Source organism: Orussus abietinus, unplaced genomic scaffold (genome assembly GCF_000612105.2).
Source record: "Orussus abietinus isolate OABI.00-Male unplaced genomic scaffold, Oabi_2.0 scaffold28, whole genome shotgun sequence".
NCBI classification, from domain to species: domain Eukaryota; kingdom Metazoa; phylum Arthropoda; class Insecta; order Hymenoptera; family Orussidae; genus Orussus; species Orussus abietinus.
The window spans coordinates 1,180,463-1,201,620 of NW_019394431.1; the positions used below are offsets into that span (position 1 = coordinate 1,180,463).

Here is a 21,158-nt window from a genome sequence, read left to right on the forward strand (position 1 = left end):
TTCAATTCTCATCTTTGGGCTTTTGTCGTTGGCTTTTCATTTTTAGTCCTGTTTTCCGATTTTCATCATTGGGTCGTCATCTTTCAGTTTACGTCTTTAGTTTCTCATCCTCGGGCTCTCATCTTTAATTTCTCTCGTCTTCGCGCTCTCAACTTTGAATTGTCATCTCCTGGCTTTCATCTTTGGACCTTCATCTCGGGTCGGCGAGAGGATGTCGCCACGTCGCCGCGGCTCGTTGCGATCGATCGCGTCGATGGAAACCACCGCTTTGCGTCTTTCCGTCTGTGCGCGTGCAACGAGGCGCAAGCCGGCTCCTTAAGGCGATTCCCGAGGGACGTCCCCCGAGTCCCGCCGAGGCGATTGTCCCTCTCCTCGGCTTTTCATCCCAGGCAAGAAGCAACATCCGCTACCACTTGGAGAATCGCTTCCAAGGCTTGAATTTTCATCCGACAATGGCCAAACAAGAACTCATCGAACCTATCCTACCCAACAATACACCATCCACGTATAAAATCATCCCCTGGATATCCAAACTCCATAACCGGAACTCCTAACCTAACCGGTGAACTAATTTCCGCGACGTAAAGTCGATCTCTGGAAATCCATATTCGAAAATTCAAATTAACTCTAAGTAGGGAGAATATCCACGTGTAGGTGAAAATCATCCCCCAGGGTACCGAAATTCCAGGAAATTGAGACCACCCGCGCGAAAAAGCGATCCCTCGTCTGGCCCATTTTTTCCCGCGATTTTCCGCCCTCCGGCCTCGCCCAACAAAGGGGACGCCATTGTTCCTCGGTATCCGGGAGTGGCATTAAACATTCTTCCCGAGGGAAGGCGTAGGATCCATCGCGTCGCTCGGGGACATTTCTCAGGCCCGCGTGCAGCTCGGCGAAGGGAATCCTCGCGGTTCCTCGAAGGACGTTAAATATTCCCCTCGACGCAAAGTGGACGATTCGTCGCCGCGTGCTCCTCAGGACCCACTCTGGAAAATTGCCGTCCCCGGGTGGAAAAATCGCCGCGTACGATTTTTTGGAAAAATCGCGTCGACGTAAATACGCACGAGACGTTCTCCAGAAAGATTTCCTGAATCTCTCCGCGCGGATGCATCCCCTCGTCCAGGACACGACGCCCGATGACGAACAATCGCGGAAAACGCCTTACCCTCCCTGCCGCGACACCCTCGTGTATTTAATTTCCCCTGGAATAGGTACTCCCTCAAGAGCTCTTAATCTCGAAACGTCAAACATTAAGCTTCACGTCTATATCGCACCAATTGGTCGTAACATGTGTGGACATTTTTTAAAAGGAGGGAACAGCTGATCGAGGGAGTGCCGCTCCGAAAGAAAGGCCACCCTTTGGCTTATTTATTTTTCTGTTTCTCTTTTACGCCCCGAAGGGGTGCTCGACTCTAATGGACGACCGCGCATACTTAAGGAAGAAAGGTGGCGCCTGTTTACGGTTTCCTTTTATTCTTCCTCTCTTTTCCTTTTCTTTTTTTTTACGAGCGGGAAAGTTCTCCCCGGAGATGGCGAATGGACGCGGGGGTGGTTCGAGGGCTGGCACGCATTATTCAGCAATACGGCCGACTGCATCCGGCGTTTATCGGAAACTCGTTGGTCCCCCGTCGACGAGACTGTACTCTTAACGGCGCGTCGACGCCGCGTCGGGGCGACGCCGTCGACGGCCGACGTCGACTACGTCCTTCCGAGGTGCGCGTTTAACGCCGCGGTACCGGGAAGAGCGCAGCTCCCCGTCGACGGATCGCTTCCCCCGGGAGAAATATTCGATACTTGAGATTTAATAACGCCGAGAATGTGAAAGGATTCCGCGTCGCTGCCGCGAGGGGTTGTCGTACATGCCGTGCACTCTCCAGGGGTCGTCGGGATTACGAGGGTGGCGGGGACAGGGGTGCTATACTCTCGGGACGACGTTCCAGAATTACGAGTCGCAGTGAATATCAAAGTATGGAGGTGTCCCTTTTATCTAATAAATGGGATATGGGGTAGTGGTACGTAGACGGCATCGCCATTTCTACCCGGAGATCGTAGACCAGAAATTTATATTCACAATTACCCGTGTCTAAGAGATTTCAATAAAAAGTATTCCTATCTACCCATTTCTAAAAAAATAACCATTTCAAGTCCCTTTCAAACCCCTGGGATGAATTTCGAGAAATCCTGCGAAAATTCAATTTTCTCGGTTACCTCCGATCTTGCGACTTTTATATACGTATCGAGATTTCCCCCCTTCTTTCTGAAACGCTGAAATTCAAAATCAGGAATTCATGGTTATTGAATTTTATTCATAATTCCAGGCCCTCTCTCTAGATAGTGGATTTCGTACCCAGGAATCTCCTGACCGTGAATTTTGCCAGGGGAGAAATTGTGAATGAAATTTCAAAAAAAAAAAAGAAAATTGGCGGAATGAAGCTCGTCGCTGTTAAATCCGTTTTGGACCGCAGGCGAAAAATCGGGGGCTTTAACGAGCCCAAAATTTCGACGTTAAATGCTCTCGTTGAGGAGAAATGGGTTTCCGATAAATGTATTTCTGGTAGGTGTCGACCCCCGTAATGATTGGCCGGCTCGATTTGATGAGCCGGTCTTCGATTTCGAAGAAAATTCCGTGAAAAGCCGAGCTTTCGTCCATATCTCGCCCCTCCGCCGCGTTAGCGCTTCGTCGAGCCGAAAATCTGCTTTCCGCTCGTAACGTGATCTTTGGTAATCACTGAACCATCCTAAGTTAATTATTCACCCCGATGGCGTTCATTTTGACGTCAACGTTTCACCATATCTGGCTTCTTCGTTTTTTTCCCCCCGTCGGCCGGTACCTTTGCATGTACCCTTCAATCAAGGGTAAAAAATTGTCGCAGTTAAAGCGTTACGTAGACTTGATGGTAAACACCACCACGGAAATAAACGGCTCGGTTGACAACCCGTGACTACACCGTTTAATTGATTTAATTACCATTCGATTATTAGTCGACCGATTGGACGTGCGTCGATTTGTCCTCGTAAATTGTATGCACGTACGCAATCATGCATGAGCTTTCAGGAAAGAAATAATGCACGCAACGTCCACCCTGCTCTACATGGAGAAATATTCCAATTATTAATTACTATAGTTTGAATGCGAGATGTAAATGATTGCTCGCTACGTATCATTTTTTTTTATGGATAGAGCCGAGAAAAATAACAATGACATCGTTCTCAAGACATTGTTACGAGGCTGATCCACTTCCACCGGGAGTTTTGAAATTATTAGTGCACGCGCGGTGGCGTAACGAGGCTCGTCACTTTCTAGAAACCGCGATAATGATTTTTCAGCGCATCTCTTATCATTACTCCAGGAGTATCCCTCGTATTATCGACGTCGTCGGTGAATTATTTCCTTTACAGGCGTTTCATGTCGAAGAACCCTTTAGGAGAGTCCATAACTGGGTTACGCTCGACAGTGTAACCATAAAAACAAGGACCTACCGGTGTACGTAGGTGTACATACCCCCTACATACCCGATACATATTTATAAAAAGAGAATTTTTCCCTCACCTTACGAAAGTAACTCCACTCCCAGGTCTAAATAAACCGACATTAAAAATATCAGACCTTTCGAGGTTGCAATAAATTCCGTTAACACGTGTTTATATATATATATCAAGAGTTCACGTGCAACGAGAGTTACCGTGTACCGAGAGCAAAGGGTTGCACTTAGCTTTGTAAGCAAATCAGGGAGACGGCGCGGGGGTTCTGACACTTCCGGTCGGCGGAAATTCCGCAATGTTAATAAATTGAGTCAAACGTGCCCGGGGCAATTGTCGACCAGGAATGGGCATTGAATTTCGGGATTGCACTTGTAGCGAGGAGAGTATGTGCGTCTTATCGAGTCGAGATGCCAGATATAACTTCGGAGATGAATTTCGAGGAGGAAAAGCGGGACACTTCCGGGTGCCAGGGGGCTGCAATAAATCGGGACGAGCGCTTTATGTCTATGCAAATTCTGATCCGGCGATTCTTCAAAGGGTTCGCACGCCTTTCGAGGGAATAAAGGGCTAGAAGGGCCGAGTCTCTCCGAGGGAACACCGAAAAGAGCCAATATTCCGGGCGAGTGCGCCTCGCAGAGTTCGATTCATCCGGGAATTCAATTAGCGCCAGTTGCCGGAAACCTCAAGTAATTCGCCGGGTCCCTAGGGACCCCTGCACTCGGTACATCCGGTGCACTTCGTGCACATCCCGCCCTGTGTACCCTGTGCATACCGACCGCGTGCATACCCGAGATGCGGTGCACGACGCGCGTTAAGCGATTCAATTTCGACTCCAAAACCGAAGATTAGGAAGTAGCCCGTGGGAGTGAACCTCGAAAACTGGACGCTAGCTGGATCGCGATATTTATATAAATAAATATTTAGGGTATAATCTTTTTTAACGAAGCTTCTTATGCGATCGTAATTTCAATCGGTTTCCAAAACGTCATGAAAAAAAAAACGCCGAGCGATGCTGCTCTTATCGAGTTTTTAAGTGAAATTCGTTTAGCCAGAATAAGACGATTTCATTGCCGCAAAAAAAAAACAGCCGCTGATGAGGGAGGATTACTGTTTCATACTGGAAGTTAAGTTCAAGGGTTGCGCCGACATAATTTAATAATTAGTAACAACCCACATTGACTAGGAAATCTGGAACGAGAACTGAGATGGGGCTTGCAAGATATTTCGATAGATTGAGGTAAAGAATATTTAACTGATATTTTAGCTAGAGCCTGTAATCTCATTCTTTACGGCATTTTATACAGTTTTGACTGTCCTATCGAAATATGTACGGCAAAATTACCTCGTTAGCCGTATTCCAGGATTTATCCCGGAATCTTACGACCCCCCGCGGATCAATTGGAAGAAGGGCCTGGATATTAAGCGATTCAATTGCCGATCCGAAACGGTCTAAGCTCCGAACCCGGAAGATTACACCGAGCCCCGAATCCGGGGAGAAAAACGAGGACGATCGATCCTCCGAGGGGGCATCTTCTCCCGGAAATCCTTAGGGAGTCCCTCACGCTCGACTTTCTGGACGACATTTTCCAGATTCGAGACACAAGGCTCGGTAGGAAGACCGACGGTCATTCCGATGAAATCCCATTCGGGGTCTACGGTGGGCGAGGGAGATCCCGAATCCTGGAATCGATCCTGGAGTCCTGGAGGAATCCTGGCCAACTCGCTTCTCGGCTCGCGAAAATCGAGCACTTTACTCTCCCGCTTCATGACTGCGTGTGCATTGCCAAAAGTCGGATGGAACATAACGAGGCACCGATTTGTGAGAATTTCATGGAACGGAGTTTCCCAAAGGAAGAATTCGTCCATTTAAACACATCGGTACCCTGATCCAAAAAATTATTACACGTGGGAATTTACGCCTACTGGGGTCTCTTAAAAGTTTCACTTAAAAAAATCCAGCCTGCTCGTATATTGCCGTGGAATTATTCATTCTGAAACAGCAACGACCACGGAAATGTCTGAACGGGTTTCACTGACGTGACGGATACGGCACGGATGCTGCACTGAAATGCGTGACTTCACTTTAAGGTGGGATTTATGTGGGGAAATTAAATGGTACGGTCGAGTTCGCCCAAGAACGTCAATAATTGGATGCAATTTCAGTGCTCACCAGTGTAGCGACGGAGATGACGATTCTTCCGTTGGAAATATTCCCCGTCCAGGTTCGGGCTCAACTTTCCCGGGAAGAAACGACCTAATCCGATCTCGCCGAGGGAGCTTTTTTATCGAAAGTCGATACGTCCCGACCAAGTTGGAATCCGCGCGGAATCCTCCGCCTCCGACTTCTTCTTACCCTTTAATTCCTGTTCGATAGGCCCGAGACTCGAGCAGAAGGAGGGAAATCCTTTTCGAACATCGAGATCTCGAATAAATGCCACGTCCAGGAATTAAAGAACAATGTCCCCGGCGAATTCATAAAATCGTCCCGATAGGCGAGCACCGATCCGAGCTATTGAAAATCGAACGTCTCCAATCGCCCGCGAATTACATTAAAAGCTCATCAGCTGCGCCGATAAAAGTGCAATTACTTGTGCCACGTCCAATCGAGCGTGGGCAATTATTTACGCAATTTTCCCAACGACCTCGAACAGAAAATGCATCAATTCCGCCTCCTCCTTTTTTTCTTTTTCAAATAATCAAGCAACTTGCCGGGACAAAATGCCGATCAAAATCTGGCAATTTCTCTCGGAAAGAAAAAAAGTCACAGCCATTGGTCCGCACGAAACCATCGCAGAGTCCCATTTATGACGATTGTCATTTTCGCGTTTATCACAATTTTAATCGCGACTTAACATTTTACCGAATTCCGTGCAGAAATGGTCGACGAGGATGGTGGATCGATCCTCTTCGATTAATCTGAAGTAATTATTTCCGGTTGATTATTGAATAAATGGAATTAATTCCGTTATTTTAAAGAGCGCCGATTAGTAAAAAAAAAAAAGTGGGATTAATTATATTACTTGAGAGAGCGACTATCCCGAACGTCCACGGTTATTGCCCGGTTATTAAGTGGAGGGAATCGGGACGAGACAATTTGCCGGTACGCACAGCCCCTCTCGATGAGGTCCTCTGATCCACTGGTACGTTATCCCTTATTGACGAGCCATTGGCTGGGGAACATGCTCTCCCACCCTGATAACTCCTATCGGCCCTCGTACGTGTAGATTCGCGCAAAAGGAGGAGCGAGCTTAAGCCGAGCGATTCGGTGCCAGCGAGTCGGATCTTCCCGCGTCAATCTCCGGCAAAGCCAGGAGAGAAGATACCATCCCGGTCGGCCCTAGCCGGTGAAATCGCTTTTCCGAGAGAAAGAGGTTTTTCCCGAGCCGTTTCCCGCGATCCAAGGAGAGCCGACCAAGGAGAATGCGAACTCTAACCGAGCTATTGCGACTAACTGCCTGACAATTAGCCGAATTAAATAAATAGACGAGTTTGTAACAATATTCCTGTGTTGCGACAACGGTGAGCGAGCCGAGAAAAGTCAAGAGGCCCCGAAAATTCGATTTCGGACTTCGTCTAGCCCGGTCAAAAGAAAAGTCTCAACGACTTTATTACGACGTTTAAACATCCCTCGGGATAATCCCTCTTGCCGGGATGGAATTTGCCCAGCCTTCCCTTCGATGTCCCGGGAACCCAGGATTTCCTCTTTGATGTTCGCTGATCAGGAGGAGGATAATTTTTATGAAGGAGTCCTTGGAGGAAAGGTTTGACTGTGGGCACAATTTTTACCTTCCAAGAGAACGAGGAGGGAGGGCTCCAGGATTTTCACCTGGAGGACACAACGGAAGCTCTTCGAAAGCGGGCGTAGAATTTTCAAACTTTTTTTTTGAATGTTGGTAAAGGTTTGCAAAAAATTCGGGACTCCTTTTGGCCGATTTCCTTGAATTTTTTATTGACTTCCCGTCGGAAAGTCGATTCCTTCCCGAAGAGTCCCTGCTCGTGGAAGTCGCCCAACGTGGGGCGAATCCGGCGCCCCCGGAGACGAAGCAATTTGAAAATCTGGTTAGGGGCCTCGTTACCCGCGTTTGCCATCCCGGAGCTTCCTGGCCGGCTTTGAGGGTGAGCCCACAGCCGAGTTTGGCAACTCATTTCCGACCATTTTACGCCGCCCGGGCGTCCATAACTCGCGGCGGCGGTGCTCCGCCAACTTGGGAAGTCGAACTGCGAAATAATGAGTTTCGGCCTCTCCCTCGGCCGCGGTTTCCGGCCCTCTCTCCCTCTCTCTTCTTCTTTCCCTGGGAGAAACTCGGCGGGATTTTCAGGAATCATCGGGCCGACCCGCGTCCAATTAAAGACTCTCGGTCGGAGTAATCCGCGGCCTCGACGCTCCGATTACGCCGACGTCGACGTCCTCGGCGAAATTTCGGTTAAACGGACACCGGGCAATGCCTAACTCCGAGGAGCGTTTGCCCGAGGGGGAGAAAAGTCCGGAAAATCGAGGCGAAATTGCCGAACATGGCGATTCTTAGTCAAGGAAACATCTAATTCAATTGCAATTACTATAACATTGATATTCAAATTACCGATTAAATTATCGCTCAAATATTGTGCCAATATTCACCGTTTGATACGATAATGGTATCGGGGTGAACAAACGTTATCATGAAAGATTACTTAATATGTGGAGGCATGGCTTAAGTTTCTATAGCCTTTAAAAGTGCCCGCGGAGAAATTGGCAAATCCTGGATCTTCGAGCCAATTGTCCTGCTCATTCCCGGAAGAGGAGGGAAATGAAGCTGGGAAGAACGAGGTCGTTCGTGTAAATAATCCCCGACCTCGGATTCGGCGCCGCTCGCCGTTCGTCTTAATGCTAATTCGAATCTCGGCGGCTCCCTCCCTACCTCCCGAAATTGGAGCCCGATGCCGGGAACTAATTATTTCGCGCGGTCCGGATTCCCAGGGTGCATCGAAAGTCCTTGGAAGGACGAGAGGGAGAGGCGAGAGCGAACTTTCTTTCGACTCGCTCCGATTAATTCCGCGGAATTGCACCCTCGAGGACGTTCGCGCTTTTCCCTCCCGGCTCGGCTCGATTTTCGGAGCTGCTCCATGCAAATCCGCGAGCAAATGTCTTCGCGGATTTTCCTGTTAAATTTGCCCCTTTCCCATCCACCGGTGGCACGAAGTCGACTCGGAAGAAAAATGTAAAAATATTCCACTGTTTCCTACACCGAGAAAAAAATGAAAAAAGAATCCACTGAACCAGATAACTATTTCCTTGAGTACCAAAGAAATACCTTTCTGGTTTTTAATTAATTTTTCCCTCAGTGTATGTATTTAGGTCGTTATAGAAATGACGTTCAGGGTCGAATCCTCCCCATATTTATCAAAAGTAAAAATATTAAACCGTGTACCCATTTGGGTCGGTAAAAAAAAAAAATTAGAACACAATCGTTCCTCAACTTTTCAAAAAGCTCGTGCAGTAGATCCCCGAGAAAATACGTCGTTTTTCGAAGGCGCGGTACTTTAAGGTACTTTAGGATACTTTAAGATCAAAAAATGGAGATCCTTGGAGACCTAGCAGACGAGCGTGTCCTATCTTCGTCCTCGTGTCGATAGAGGCTGTCCCAATATCGTCGAATATCGACTAGCTCGTGTTTGGAAGTACGATTCTCGAAACGCTTCGCGCCAGGGGCGCACATTCCCCGGGTTATTGCCATTTTCAAAGGGGAACTTCAAAGTCCCAGGCCGGGACCGATTCCCTCTTTAACGAGAGATCGCTTATCGCTCGTTCGATGAAAGCAAAGCTTTATCGAATAGGCAGCCTCGTTTCCAGAGGAACGAGCTCCGTCGATCCGACGTATTGCTTTGCAGTCGAGATCGCGCGTTTTCCTCCGGAGTTTCTCTCGAGGAACTTCACGAAACGACCGCTCTCGAGATTGGCCCGACTCTATCGATCCTGACCAATGAATTGAGATATTTCTAGTTATTACAGTTTTATACTTAGAAACTACATTTAACTGCTATTTCGCGGCCCATTTACTTCTTGTATTCGGGATACTTCTTTGAACCCGAGTCTGACCTCGCGTAAACTCGTACCACTGGGACTATTGTCGACTTGGATATCGACACGCCTTTGCGTGTCTATTATCGCACACTGCGGTGTGTGCTGCTTCAAATGTTTGACTTCGATATCTCGGCGACCACAATTTGCAAGCGTTACGCTGTAATCCCAGATGGTAACGACCGCTTTGTGTTTCAGCCGGCAACAATGTGAACGATCCGCCAATCCTGGATGCTGGAGGGTATCCAACGGGATTACCGCTTCCGGAAGGCACTCCCGTCGGCTCGAAGGTGTTCGTCCTGAAGGGGCACGATCCCGAGGGATCGCCAGTCAAATACGGGATTCAGCTTACGGACAAATTCGTCGTCGATCCTCACACGGGTGTAATCACTTTGGCCAAGCCACTGGATCGGGAGGTATTTATCCTATTTAAAAAATTATGATTAATTGAAAATATCCATTAAATGTCCTTACCATCCTCGTGTAATTACCTTGGCCCAGCCACGGGGTCGTGAGGTATTTATCTAGCCATCGGATCGTAAGGTGTTCATCTGAAATATTAAAATTATGACGATTGATTAAACCCATCTATAAAATATCCTCAGAGAATAGGTGTATCAATATTTTAATATAGCGGTAACTCGTGAAATCGCGTGACGCGTAAATGGCGCATTTCATTGACGAGGTATGACAAGAGTCAATCTTTTTCCCTTCCTCCCTGTATGCCGAATTTTTCATCAGGAAAAGTGACTTCCCCCCAGGGATGAAGTTTCGAATTTCTCCCGGGTCGGAATTCGATATCCCTTTTCGGGACGGCGCGACTGTCGCTTCGAGAGCTAAGCAAATATTTCATTCATACCACGGCGACAGATGCGGCGCGACAAATTCCGTTCTTCCGACAGGAATTTCGTCACGGGAAAATGTACTTGTTGCCGCGGAGCTTGCCACCCCCGTTTCGGAAAATCGAGGTCGTCCTCGACGCGAAATCGCCCCCTTTAGACGGAGGGAAAAATGAATAACCAACGTACAGATGAGAGCCGTTCTCGTAATAATCATTACTTACGAAACCGTCCTCGTATAAACGCGTAACTAATGCACTACTCCCCGCGAAAGAAACTTTTGTACGTCGTTTAATAAGAGGAACGTTATAATCAAGGAAGTAATTACCGAAATGGAACCCACACGCCGTGAAAATGATACAGTCGTTAACGTACTCGTGTGCTCTCTGAATATATAAACTGGGTATAACAGGCGCGGCATTCCCTGTTACAATTACCGTATCATTAGCAGATTTTACCAGAGAGGCTTTCTCTAATTTTCCGTAACACGGAGTCACTCGTAATCCGCAGGCAACCAGGCAAAATTGTCGTATCTTGCATGAATAGAAATGAGTTTCAATTTCCATTCAATGATTTTCCGAGTTTAATCGCATATTTACCGACGGTTGGGACGAAATCGGTGATGGAAAACTCGAAGCGACGGCTCTTTTAGGACCTCTTACGGCCGCCATTTTGAATCAGCCTTGGCTCGCCGTCGCAGGGCGACTTTATTTCTCCCGGGGCGTTCAATTTCCGAGATGCGTCGACACGACTGTAACGGTCGCATTTAAAAAGAGGAAGGAAACTCGTAGCCGAGCCTTCATCCAAGAAGACAGCGCTATCGGGGCGGAACTGGGATCTGATACTGCAGGTACAGGTTGTCGAGTGCAGGTTGCTCGATCGTTCCGCCGGCGGATAAACGAAAGAGAACCGCTTCCCTTTTGTCCGGCCCGGGCCGCGGTTGCGATATGGCGTCCCCGGCGTCGGGCCCAGAGCATCCTCGCTGCATCTGCTGCCGACAGGAAGTCGAAGAATACGGGGAATTATCCGAGGGAGCGGAAAAGAGGAGAAAAAGGAAGAGGGAGTCGGCCGCGGTTCCGCGACCTCAGCGCTGCAAGCGGCCGGTTCGCAAACTACGCGCTGACACGCCACCGAGTGATATTTTATTAAAGATCACTCACAATTTTTTAATACCTTCACCCGAGCAACGTCTCATGGCTGACCAGTGAAATTGACAGTAAATGAAGAGAGAATCACGTTTAAAAACAGAATTGAATGCGGAAAAGAAAAGAAAAGGGAAGACCGACCGCGATTCCGCGACAGAGGCAGGTTCTCGAACTACGTGAGAACATGGTATTATGGTAATGATATTATATTAATGGTTATTCACGATTTTTTAATTACAAACACATGAAAGACACGTCTGACCAATTAAAGGTTACTTCTACTGGGTTTCTTCCTACTCGATTACTTGGGTAACGTAAAAATAAAAAATAAACATTTTCTAACTAGTCAGCTGACGACAATCGAATACATTTTTAGAAAGGATATTCATGCTCGGGCTTGTGTATACACACGGAAAGGGAGGAGCGCGTCTCAAAAGGAATTGAATACGGAAATTATCCGGAGAAGCGGAAAAGAAGAGAAAGGAACGCTGACCACGGTTCCGTGACGGCGCCGCCCCTCGCCGACCAGTTTGCGTATCATTCGGAGACCACTACCACTAGTAGACGATTCCACGGACCTTTCCAGCCCGCTGATTTTCCTCTGCCCGATACTGGACGGACTCCGTTCAATTTAAAACGCTCGCTCAATCGAATAATTCATTCTCCAATTCCTGTAAGAGACGTTGCCCGGCGATGCGCTGTCGGTAATTTGTAGCGTAACGCAACGTTAGATCCAGATACTGGAAGATTATTACGATGTTTCAGGCCCACCTCTAATGTCGGAGGCGTTGATTTGTACATCTTGAAATGACGAATTGATGAGCAAGAGGAAAGGAATTCCTGAAATAATGGCAATAACGCCAATAATGAATCTTTATCGGACGCTGTGCCGAACCATTAGCTCGCCGATCAAAGGACATCGTGGTCGAGAATTTCGAAATTTGAACTGGATGCTCAAAGCTTTGTGTACATGCCTAGCAGCGATTAACGAGCGATCGATTCGGTCATAAAAGCGAAGGACAAAGTTCGGCCGAGCATAGTTGAACGGGACTTCCGATTTGCGGGAAGTTTAAGGTCTCGATGTTCCCAGGAACCGAGAGTTGCCGACTAGTCCGATGGAGTTAAGCCTCTCGTCGGGGTAGATTGTTTCTGATCGAATTCCTGCGGTGCTTCGTCGCAATTAACCTCGACCGGTCGAACTTGAAAGTTCCTCCGCACATAGAAGGACCGATTACCGTGATTGGGTTCCTCCGATATCCTTATAAAGCATCGATAACGGAGACCCGAGGTCGAAAAGAAGCATCCGAAACAATGCCCCCCTCCCCAGAGGTCGAAATCGTTGCCGTAATCGTACCTCCATTATGACAAGGTCCTTTTCTATTTTATCTCCTCCTCTTCGCCCTAAAAGAGGAGGAAACGAGGCTGGACATTTTCGCGCCCCCTCGTATAATGCATACGAGATGAGTAAGTATTACCTCAATTAAACTTTATCGTTCGAATCGGAACATTCGACCGCACACATATGGGGACGATTACGCTGATTGCCTCCCTTGTCTGTCGCCAATGGCTGTGCGAAAATGCGAACCCATTGCCGGTATTATCACGATCTTCGATATTCCGAGCCGAAATGGAAGTGGGGTGGCCGAAGCGAGCACATATTCGATGCATTGCATTTGCGTGCATTCGTCCAAATTCCCGGTACTATTCATGAAAATGCGAATTTCCTCCTTGCCTCGGTGGTCCTCTGCATGCCAAATAAGGGAGTACCGAAAATGAAAGGAAATATGATGTCATATTTAATAGGAGGGAGTATTTCCCGTTTCTCATTTTAAATTAATTTTCGCATCGTTTCAGGAAAATGACACCATCCGTTTCCGAGTGACGCTAGAGGACCAGGTTCCGGAAGGCCAACAGCCGAACATCGTCGGCATGGAAGCTTATGTGATCGTTTTGGACGAGAACGACAATCCTCCTCGTTTCATCGGAGTACCTTACGAGGCTGTGGCCGCCGAGGACACTCCACCAGGTTCCACAGTCCTCCCAGGAATTCGAGTCACCGACCCCGACTTGTTGGGCAACAATATCGAGCTCTACTGTATTCCACAGCAGCAGGTACTTTCAGCCGTTAACTTCGACCTCGCCATTTCTCCAAGTCTAGAGGATTTGGAGAAATAAAAAAAAAATCGTTCATCCATCCCCTTTGAAGTCGTTCCCGAAGATCTGCGACCCAGGAGCACGCAAATTCTGCAGGTTCTGCACGGTCTAGAACTACGTCATATCCGGCCGATAAATTTAGGGAGCCGTTAGGCGGCCAATAAAACTGTAAAACCTTTTAACTAATGGTCCGGTTTGGCTTTACCGGCGGCGAACTTTAATGCTTTTCCCTGTACGCGAAGAGCGGACCACGCCGGTATACGCGGTCATTAAATGTAACTAATGTTCAAGAGGTACGGCACACCGCGTTTTCCCTTCACGGTAGACCCCTCGAATTGCATCCTGCAGTTCGTCGAGTCTTGCTCTTCGGGTACTTCCAGGAGTCTCCTTCTAGCAACGACCTCCTCGGGGACTCCTAGCAGTGAGGTGGACGCAGGGACGAGGCGCCACTGTGCGGGATACTTGAATTTAATTCCAATTAACTAGAAATAATTATTTATCGATATTGGAAATATAGATGCTCACTCGTTCGTCTTGGTTTTACAGTTCCCCGATGCCTGCGAGAAATTTGGCATCGTCGACGTGGAGAAGAGTCAGAATACCTACGTGGGAGCTTTGGTTCTGCAACAGCCTCTGGACTACAGAGAGAGGCCATTCTATCAGCTGATTCTGAGGGCCAGTGTGAGCAAATTAATTTCTCCGTTTATTTATTTATTAACAGTGATGTCGGGATATTTCATGCGTTTAAGTAATGGCAATCTTCCGCTATTTCTAGGACGGCACCAATAACGGTACGACCGGCGTGGAGATCAAGGTCGCCGACATTCAGAACAGTCCTCCCGAGTTTTTAGACTCGCTAACCGGAATCGTGCGTGAAGACGACCCGATAGGTACTCTCGTGATGACGGTCAGGGCTAGAGATGGTGATCGAGGAATGCCGAGGAAGGTGATCTACCAATTAGTCACCAGTAAGTCCTTCGCAGTACCGTCGATGACGATTCTTCCCAGACGGGTTTCTGAGGATCCGGTTCTTTTTCGGAGGTCGCGCATTATTATAGTTTACCTCTTCTATACCTAGGTAAACTAATTATCCAATTATTTCTCCCCCGGCAGATCCGTTCGATTACTTTCTGCTGGATGCCGAAACCGGAGAGCTGAGGACTGCGAAGCCACTGAACAGAGAAGCCCTCGAAGACGCCACGGGGGTTTTGACATTAACGGTGAAAGCTCGAGAGGTAATCGACGGCGTGCCAGGAAACGATGAAACGACGGTGTCAACGGCAGAAGCCACAGTGACGATCAAAGATGTCAACGACGAGCCACCCAGATTCAACAGGCGGGAATACAGCATCGAGATCCCTGAAAATGTACCTGACGATACTCCCCTTCCACACCTGGATATGACAGTTAAAGACCCTGACGTTGTAAGCAAGATGACTCGTGTACCGATAACATATATACTCAGGAATGGAAGAAATGCTTCTAATTCTATTCTTTCCCTCAGGGTCTGAACTCCGTATTTTCCCTGAGATTGGATGACTTAACCGGAGCGTTTACAGTAGAACCGACGATGGCAACTGGAAGCACTACGGTGAACATTCGCGTGGCTAATGGCTCTCTTGACTACGAGAACCCTAACCAGAGGAAATTCTTCATACTGGTATAGAAAGTGAATTAATATAATTTAAAGAAAAAAATTAATGAATTGGGAATTCAGGGTTCAAGTAGTAATTCGTTTAATTTAATTGTTATATCACTTGCTAGGTGATCGCGGAAGAGGTTCATACGAACCCTAAACTTGCGTCGACCGCGACGGTCACCGTGTCAATTACAGATGCCAATGACAACGCCCCTTCGTTCAGTAATCCCACGTACACTGCCTCGATTTCGGAGACTGCCACTCCAGGGACTCTTATCGCAACTATCACTGCCAAAGATCGCGACAGTGGCCGGTATGTCGGTCTACCTAAGACTAATGATAAATTTCATATTTCACATATACATTGTATTCATTTTCCAAGGTTCGGTACGGCGGGAATAGTGTATCAGTTACATGGGCAAGGAGCCGAGCATTTTGCCGTCGATAAGAGAACCGGAACCATCACCGTTGCTCCCTGTCCTACTCCGGGCACGTCACCGTGTCTAGATTACGAGAACCAGACGGAATACTTCCTGAATTACAAGGTTACGTACGATTTCCTCCTGACTCGAATATGCCAAGTATATCCTCCTGTAGCAGGTTTACATTTTCTTTTTAACGATCATAAACAGGCGACCGATGATGACGGTAAAGGACAAACGACGAGTGTCTCTTTACGAGTCAGCTTGCTCGACTCGAATGACAGCCCTCCAAGGTTCCTCCAACAAAAGTACAGAGCCGTCATCGACGAAGGTGCGGAGAAGTTCGAGCCAGAACTGAAGGTCCAGGCTCGCGATAAGGATAAGACTTCGAAAATCAGTTATTCCATAATCGCGGGGAAGGACATGAATTTATTCGACATCGACTCGGATTCTGGGGAGATCACCATTGCTAATAAGGGTCCGTTGGACATGACCAATTCCACCCATGATTGGATAGCTCTCTCCGTACAAGCCAGCGATGGAGCATTTACCGACACCGCATTAGTCAACATCACTGTACGCGATGTTAATAACAATGCTCCTGTATTTCCTCATGATTTGTATACCGCTAGCGTCCCAGAGGTGTCGGAAATTGGTAAGAGACTGTATTAGCAATGACAATTGTTGGTCGCGATTTTTTAAGACTAGACTTAAAAGAAAACTGTTTCATCACAGGTACCGTCGTCGAAGAAGTTACGGCTACTGATGCCGATAGCGGTATCAACGCCGAGCTGACGTACAGGATTCAAAAGGGAGCATTCGATGACTTCGCCATTAATGACACCAGTGGCGTTGTGACTGTTTCCAGGAAACTTGATTTTGATAAAAGCAACACGTATCATATAGAAGTTATCGCTTTGGACGGAGGTACGATTATTGGATTGAAAAGTACTTAATAAAAGAACGTAGCCTCATTGGGTCGAAAGACGTTTGATGTGTTAATGGGCATTTTATTTTCAGGAACGCCTAGCTTAACGGGTACAACGACTCTCATGATAAAGGTAGAAAACAGTAACGATAAACCTCCTTATTTTACTCCTGAAACCCAACGAGCGGAAGTTACCGAGGACACCGCTATTGGTACAGTATTTGCAACATTAAAAGCAGCCGATCCAGACAGCACGGATCCCGAAGCACTTAACTTTGCCATTTCCAAACCTATTACCGCCATCGACAGAAATGGACAGCAAGTGGTCGATAACACTACATCTTTCAAGGTACCGGGATAGGACATACAAATAATTAATCATCCGAGTTAATCGATAACGCCGTTGCTTCGCGTTGTTAAAATATACTTTCCCGTTATATCAATCTCTCCCATTTTAGGACTTTTTTGCCGTTGACAGAAAAACGGGTCAAGTGTCGGTAGTGAGACCCCTTGATAGAGACATTGCTGCAACGGTCAGCATTCCAGTGATAGTCACTGACACCTCGGCACCTACTCTCCAGCAAGGAACAGGTACGCCTTAAAGCCTCAAAATATAAAGTACTATTTTCATGAGAAATTAGAGCATCGAACAGTGACTGATTTGATTTTAAAGGCACTTTGGTGGTGACCATCATCGATGTAAATCATTTGCCACCGGAATTCGCAAAGCCGTGGACCAAAGAAAATCCGGGATATTCAATCGAGATGCAGGAAGAACAACCAACAGGAGCGATTGTCGGAGCATTCACGGCCACCGACGCCGACAGCAATATTGCTGGATACGCCATTGATCCACCTAGCCCATATTTCAACATCGACAATATTACTGGTACGCTGTGCCGCTGATTTCTCAGTTCCCTATCTCTTACAGATTGTTACTTATTTTTTTTAGGAATCGTACGGACTAGTCAAATAATTGACTACGAAGAATCGAAGCAGCTGACCTTCACCGTAGTTGCATACGATTCCGGAGTACCACCACTGTCCTCTACGGCGAAAATCACCGTGACCATAATAAACGTGAACGATCAGGATCCTAAATTTGAAAAAAAATCCTATAGTGCTTCGGTGAAAGAAAACGCTCCACCAGGAACCCACGTAACCGTTATCAAAGCCACGGATGGAGACGAAGGACCATTTGGCGAAGTCAGTTACAGTCTTATCGGAGAGCATGCCTCTGATTTTAATATCGGTAAGGCAAATTTTAACCCTACGTCAGTAGAACAAAAATCGTTCCAGATTAAAGCAAAATGTTGTATATCAATCCTTGTATCGTTAGGTCACGAAACTGGGGAAATCACCGTTGGAAGTGCGACTGTTTTGGACCGAGAAATAATGCCGGAGATCACAATAACAGTAATGGCCAGTGACGGAGCTCCCGTGAACTCTCGGAGATCGTCTTCGGTTCCCGTTCATATACAACTGGTCGATGTCAATGATAACCGTCCGATATTTACACAGCACAGCTACAGGGCTTCGGTAGCAGAGAATCTGCCAGTGAATCCTCCAGCTCCGATTCTGCAGGTAAATGACGTACAATTATTGAATTTTAGGAGATGGAATAAGATACCGGATTGACGATTTATGTTCTTATCTATAGGTTCGGGCAGCAGACCCTGACGAAGGCATCAACGGGGAAGTTTGGTACTCTATATTAGATGGAAATGAGAATGGCTCGTTTGTTTTGAACCCAGAGACCGGTATATTATATCCAGCAGTGGCCCTTCTGGGTCGAGCAGGATCCTATAGAATTCAAGTGGAAGCCAGAGACGGTGGCGGAAACGGCCCACATTCTGATAAATGTTACGTCGACATCAGGGTGATTCCTGTCAATCAACACAAACCCGAGTTCATTATGCCAGAACTGCCAAACGCAACGGTAGAAGTTCCCGAGGTATGTAACCTAACCTACTATTAAGACATTTTCATATTAAACATTCAAGATATTTACCCACTTGTCTAATTTTCAGAATGCAGGAATCCCAAATTATCTCGTGATGACCGTGAAAGCCACCGATAAGGATCCTGGCGAGAATGGAAAAGTTGGTTATCATCTAAATGTTGAAAACAGGAACGTCCAAGAGACCGAAGAATTCTCCATCGACCAGGAAACTGGCGAACTACGTGCCAAGATAATTCTTGATCGAGAAGTCAAAAGTAAATTCGAGGTATGTTAATTATATACAATCACTAAATAGACATTAAAAAATTTACGATGAATTATCCTAGACCGTAGAGAATAATTTAACTGGTGATCTCAGATTTTAATTATGTATTCATTTTAATGCGTTGCTTATCTATTATATTTATCTTTAAATGTGACCCTTGCTTTGCTGTAACGATCCCGTCCCAAATAAGTGTACACCTCTACAAGAAGCTTTTATATGTTCCAATTAGCTAGTGTTAGTAGCAGCAGACCATGGTAGCCCGACAACGTATGAGACTTTACGTCTCTTGACCGTGTTATTAGTCGATACCAACGATAACGTTCCTGAATTCTACGATGAATACAACTTTCATGTTCCTGAAAACAGACCGAAGGACTATTTCGTAGGAAAAGTCACTGCGGAAGATAAAGATGAGGGGAGACATGCCAAAGTGTACTACTACATCGAGGCTGGTAAAAATCTCTTCAGCATTTAGACCGATGAATTTTTTAATTTTTCTACTAAAAATAATTTTTGGCTTACAGGCAATGAAAATCGAACTTTCTACATCGACAAAACTGACGGGCGTATATATTCTAATAAATCATTCGACCGGGAAGAACGAGATACCTATGTCCTTTCGATTCTTGCTGCCAACGACCCTGACATTTACATCGGGCCTCGAAGTGCACACGTACCTCTAACTAATAATCCAGAACACGGTCATGTGAACGTCACTGTGACGATTCTCGACGAGAACGATAATCCTCCAGTGTTTGAGCGCACCGATTACTATGCAGGAATCAATTCAATGGCGAATTTGAACGATATCGTCGCCAAGGTGACAGCATCCGACTCGGACCTTGCTGACAATGGGACGCTCCATTATTACGTTTCCGGGGCGAATTTATACAAATTCGGATCCGAAAAGCCCAGTGGATCCATTGTTCCTAGTCCATTTAATGTCACCCAAGATGGCAAGGTACTAACCAGCGGGTACATGGCAGAATATAACCAGGACAGGTTCATCGTAGATGTTGTTGCCAAAGAGACTGCTCCTCCGGAGAGATCTGCCATAGCCAGAGTTTATGTTTGGGTGTTCGAGCCGACCCAGCTGATAAAAGTGATCTTATCGAGGCCACCGGAAGAAGTGAACCGTGAGAGAGACGAGATCGTCTCGGAGCTGTCAAATGCAACGCAGAGTCGAGTTGTCGTGGATGACATTAGATACCATATGGATGCTTCCGGGCACCTCCTAAGAGAATGGTAAACTTTTATCACTCGGTTGTGTCTTCAAATGTAATTGATATATCGAAACTGGATACGACTCATGAATAATCTTTTTTACAAGGTGTGACATGTACTTGCACGTGGTAGACACTGACACGCAGACCATAGCTCCAGTCCCCCAAGTCCTAAGAGTCATTGATGCGAAATACGATTTCCTGAAGGACTACTACGCAGGGTTCGCCATTAAAAATGTAGTGGTTGGTATCATATGATTACTTGTCAATCATTTTACAACCTCACGTTTGTATTTATCCTCGATGATAATTTCAGCCTGCGTATGCTGGAGTCCAAGAAGAGTCGTTCGATCCAGCACTAGCAGCTTTAATAGCACTATTAGTTGTTTTACTAGTCGGAGCAGTCACCGTGACAGTGGTGTGCTGCTGCTTGCGCCATTGGTAAGCTAGACTAACAGTTAATGATTATACCATATAACCGTCAATCTTTCTGACCATCCGATTCCTAATTCAGGGTGATTACCGTCCCGAACGACATACGGAAAAAGGACGGCTTGATCAAGAAACAAATCATCGACGAACTAAACACAACCGAAAATCCATTATGGATCGAGCAGTAAGCTTCAATCTTTGACACACTGTTGCTATTTTATTTCACAAATAAATCCCTGCATAATCTACGATCCCCATCTACAGAAAACTGAAGCTGTACGAGGAACAGGAATTAACGATGCAAGTGTTTAGCGAACCAGAAGGCGGCCTAGGCACTGAAAGGCGAGGAAGTGGTGTCAGTGTGGGCATGGGTGACACGTCTCAAGATAACACCTACGCCACTATTCAACATCCACTATCGTCTAACAGGCATCGACCCACAACTCCAGATTACACCACGCTTCCTGGAAACCATAACGTTCGTATTACAGCAGCCTACCATGCATTAATACCAGTCCATCCCTGATTTACAAGCACAAGCTTGCACTTCGTCATTTCAATGGCGCCATAAAGATAACCTAAACCAGAAACTAGAGGAAATTCTTCAGCA

General features: G+C 46.7%; 1 protein-coding gene across 2 annotated transcripts in view; it reads left to right on the forward strand.

Annotated features, from left to right (window-relative positions):
- Positions 1-21,158, forward strand: part of LOC105701340 (cadherin-87A) — a 53,882-nt gene that overhangs the window by 30,861 nt on the left and 1,863 nt on the right. For both annotated transcript variants that reach the window (XR_001104207.1, XM_012428010.1), the window contains exons 3-25: positions 9,737-9,954; positions 13,377-13,634; positions 14,223-14,357; positions 14,452-14,644; positions 14,790-15,100; positions 15,181-15,336; positions 15,441-15,628; positions 15,698-15,860; positions 15,948-16,392; positions 16,473-16,664; positions 16,758-17,014; positions 17,124-17,256; positions 17,339-17,554; positions 17,618-17,917; positions 18,005-18,249; positions 18,326-18,619; positions 18,696-18,893; positions 19,123-19,345; positions 19,418-20,138; positions 20,224-20,359; positions 20,433-20,557; positions 20,631-20,732; positions 20,813-21,026. Coding sequence is in view for 1 of the 2 variants with exons in the window: in XM_012428010.1 (XP_012283433.1) it covers positions 9,737-9,954; positions 13,377-13,634; positions 14,223-14,357; positions 14,452-14,644; positions 14,790-15,100; positions 15,181-15,336; positions 15,441-15,628; positions 15,698-15,860; positions 15,948-16,392; positions 16,473-16,664; positions 16,758-17,014; positions 17,124-17,256; positions 17,339-17,554; positions 17,618-17,917; positions 18,005-18,249; positions 18,326-18,619; positions 18,696-18,893; positions 19,123-19,345; positions 19,418-20,138; positions 20,224-20,359; positions 20,433-20,557; positions 20,631-20,732; positions 20,813-21,026 (5,423 nt within the window). In the remaining variant the exon portion in view is untranslated. The remainder of the gene's footprint in view (positions 1-9,736; positions 9,955-13,376; positions 13,635-14,222; positions 14,358-14,451; positions 14,645-14,789; positions 15,101-15,180; positions 15,337-15,440; positions 15,629-15,697; positions 15,861-15,947; positions 16,393-16,472; positions 16,665-16,757; positions 17,015-17,123; positions 17,257-17,338; positions 17,555-17,617; positions 17,918-18,004; positions 18,250-18,325; positions 18,620-18,695; positions 18,894-19,122; positions 19,346-19,417; positions 20,139-20,223; positions 20,360-20,432; positions 20,558-20,630; positions 20,733-20,812; positions 21,027-21,158) is intronic.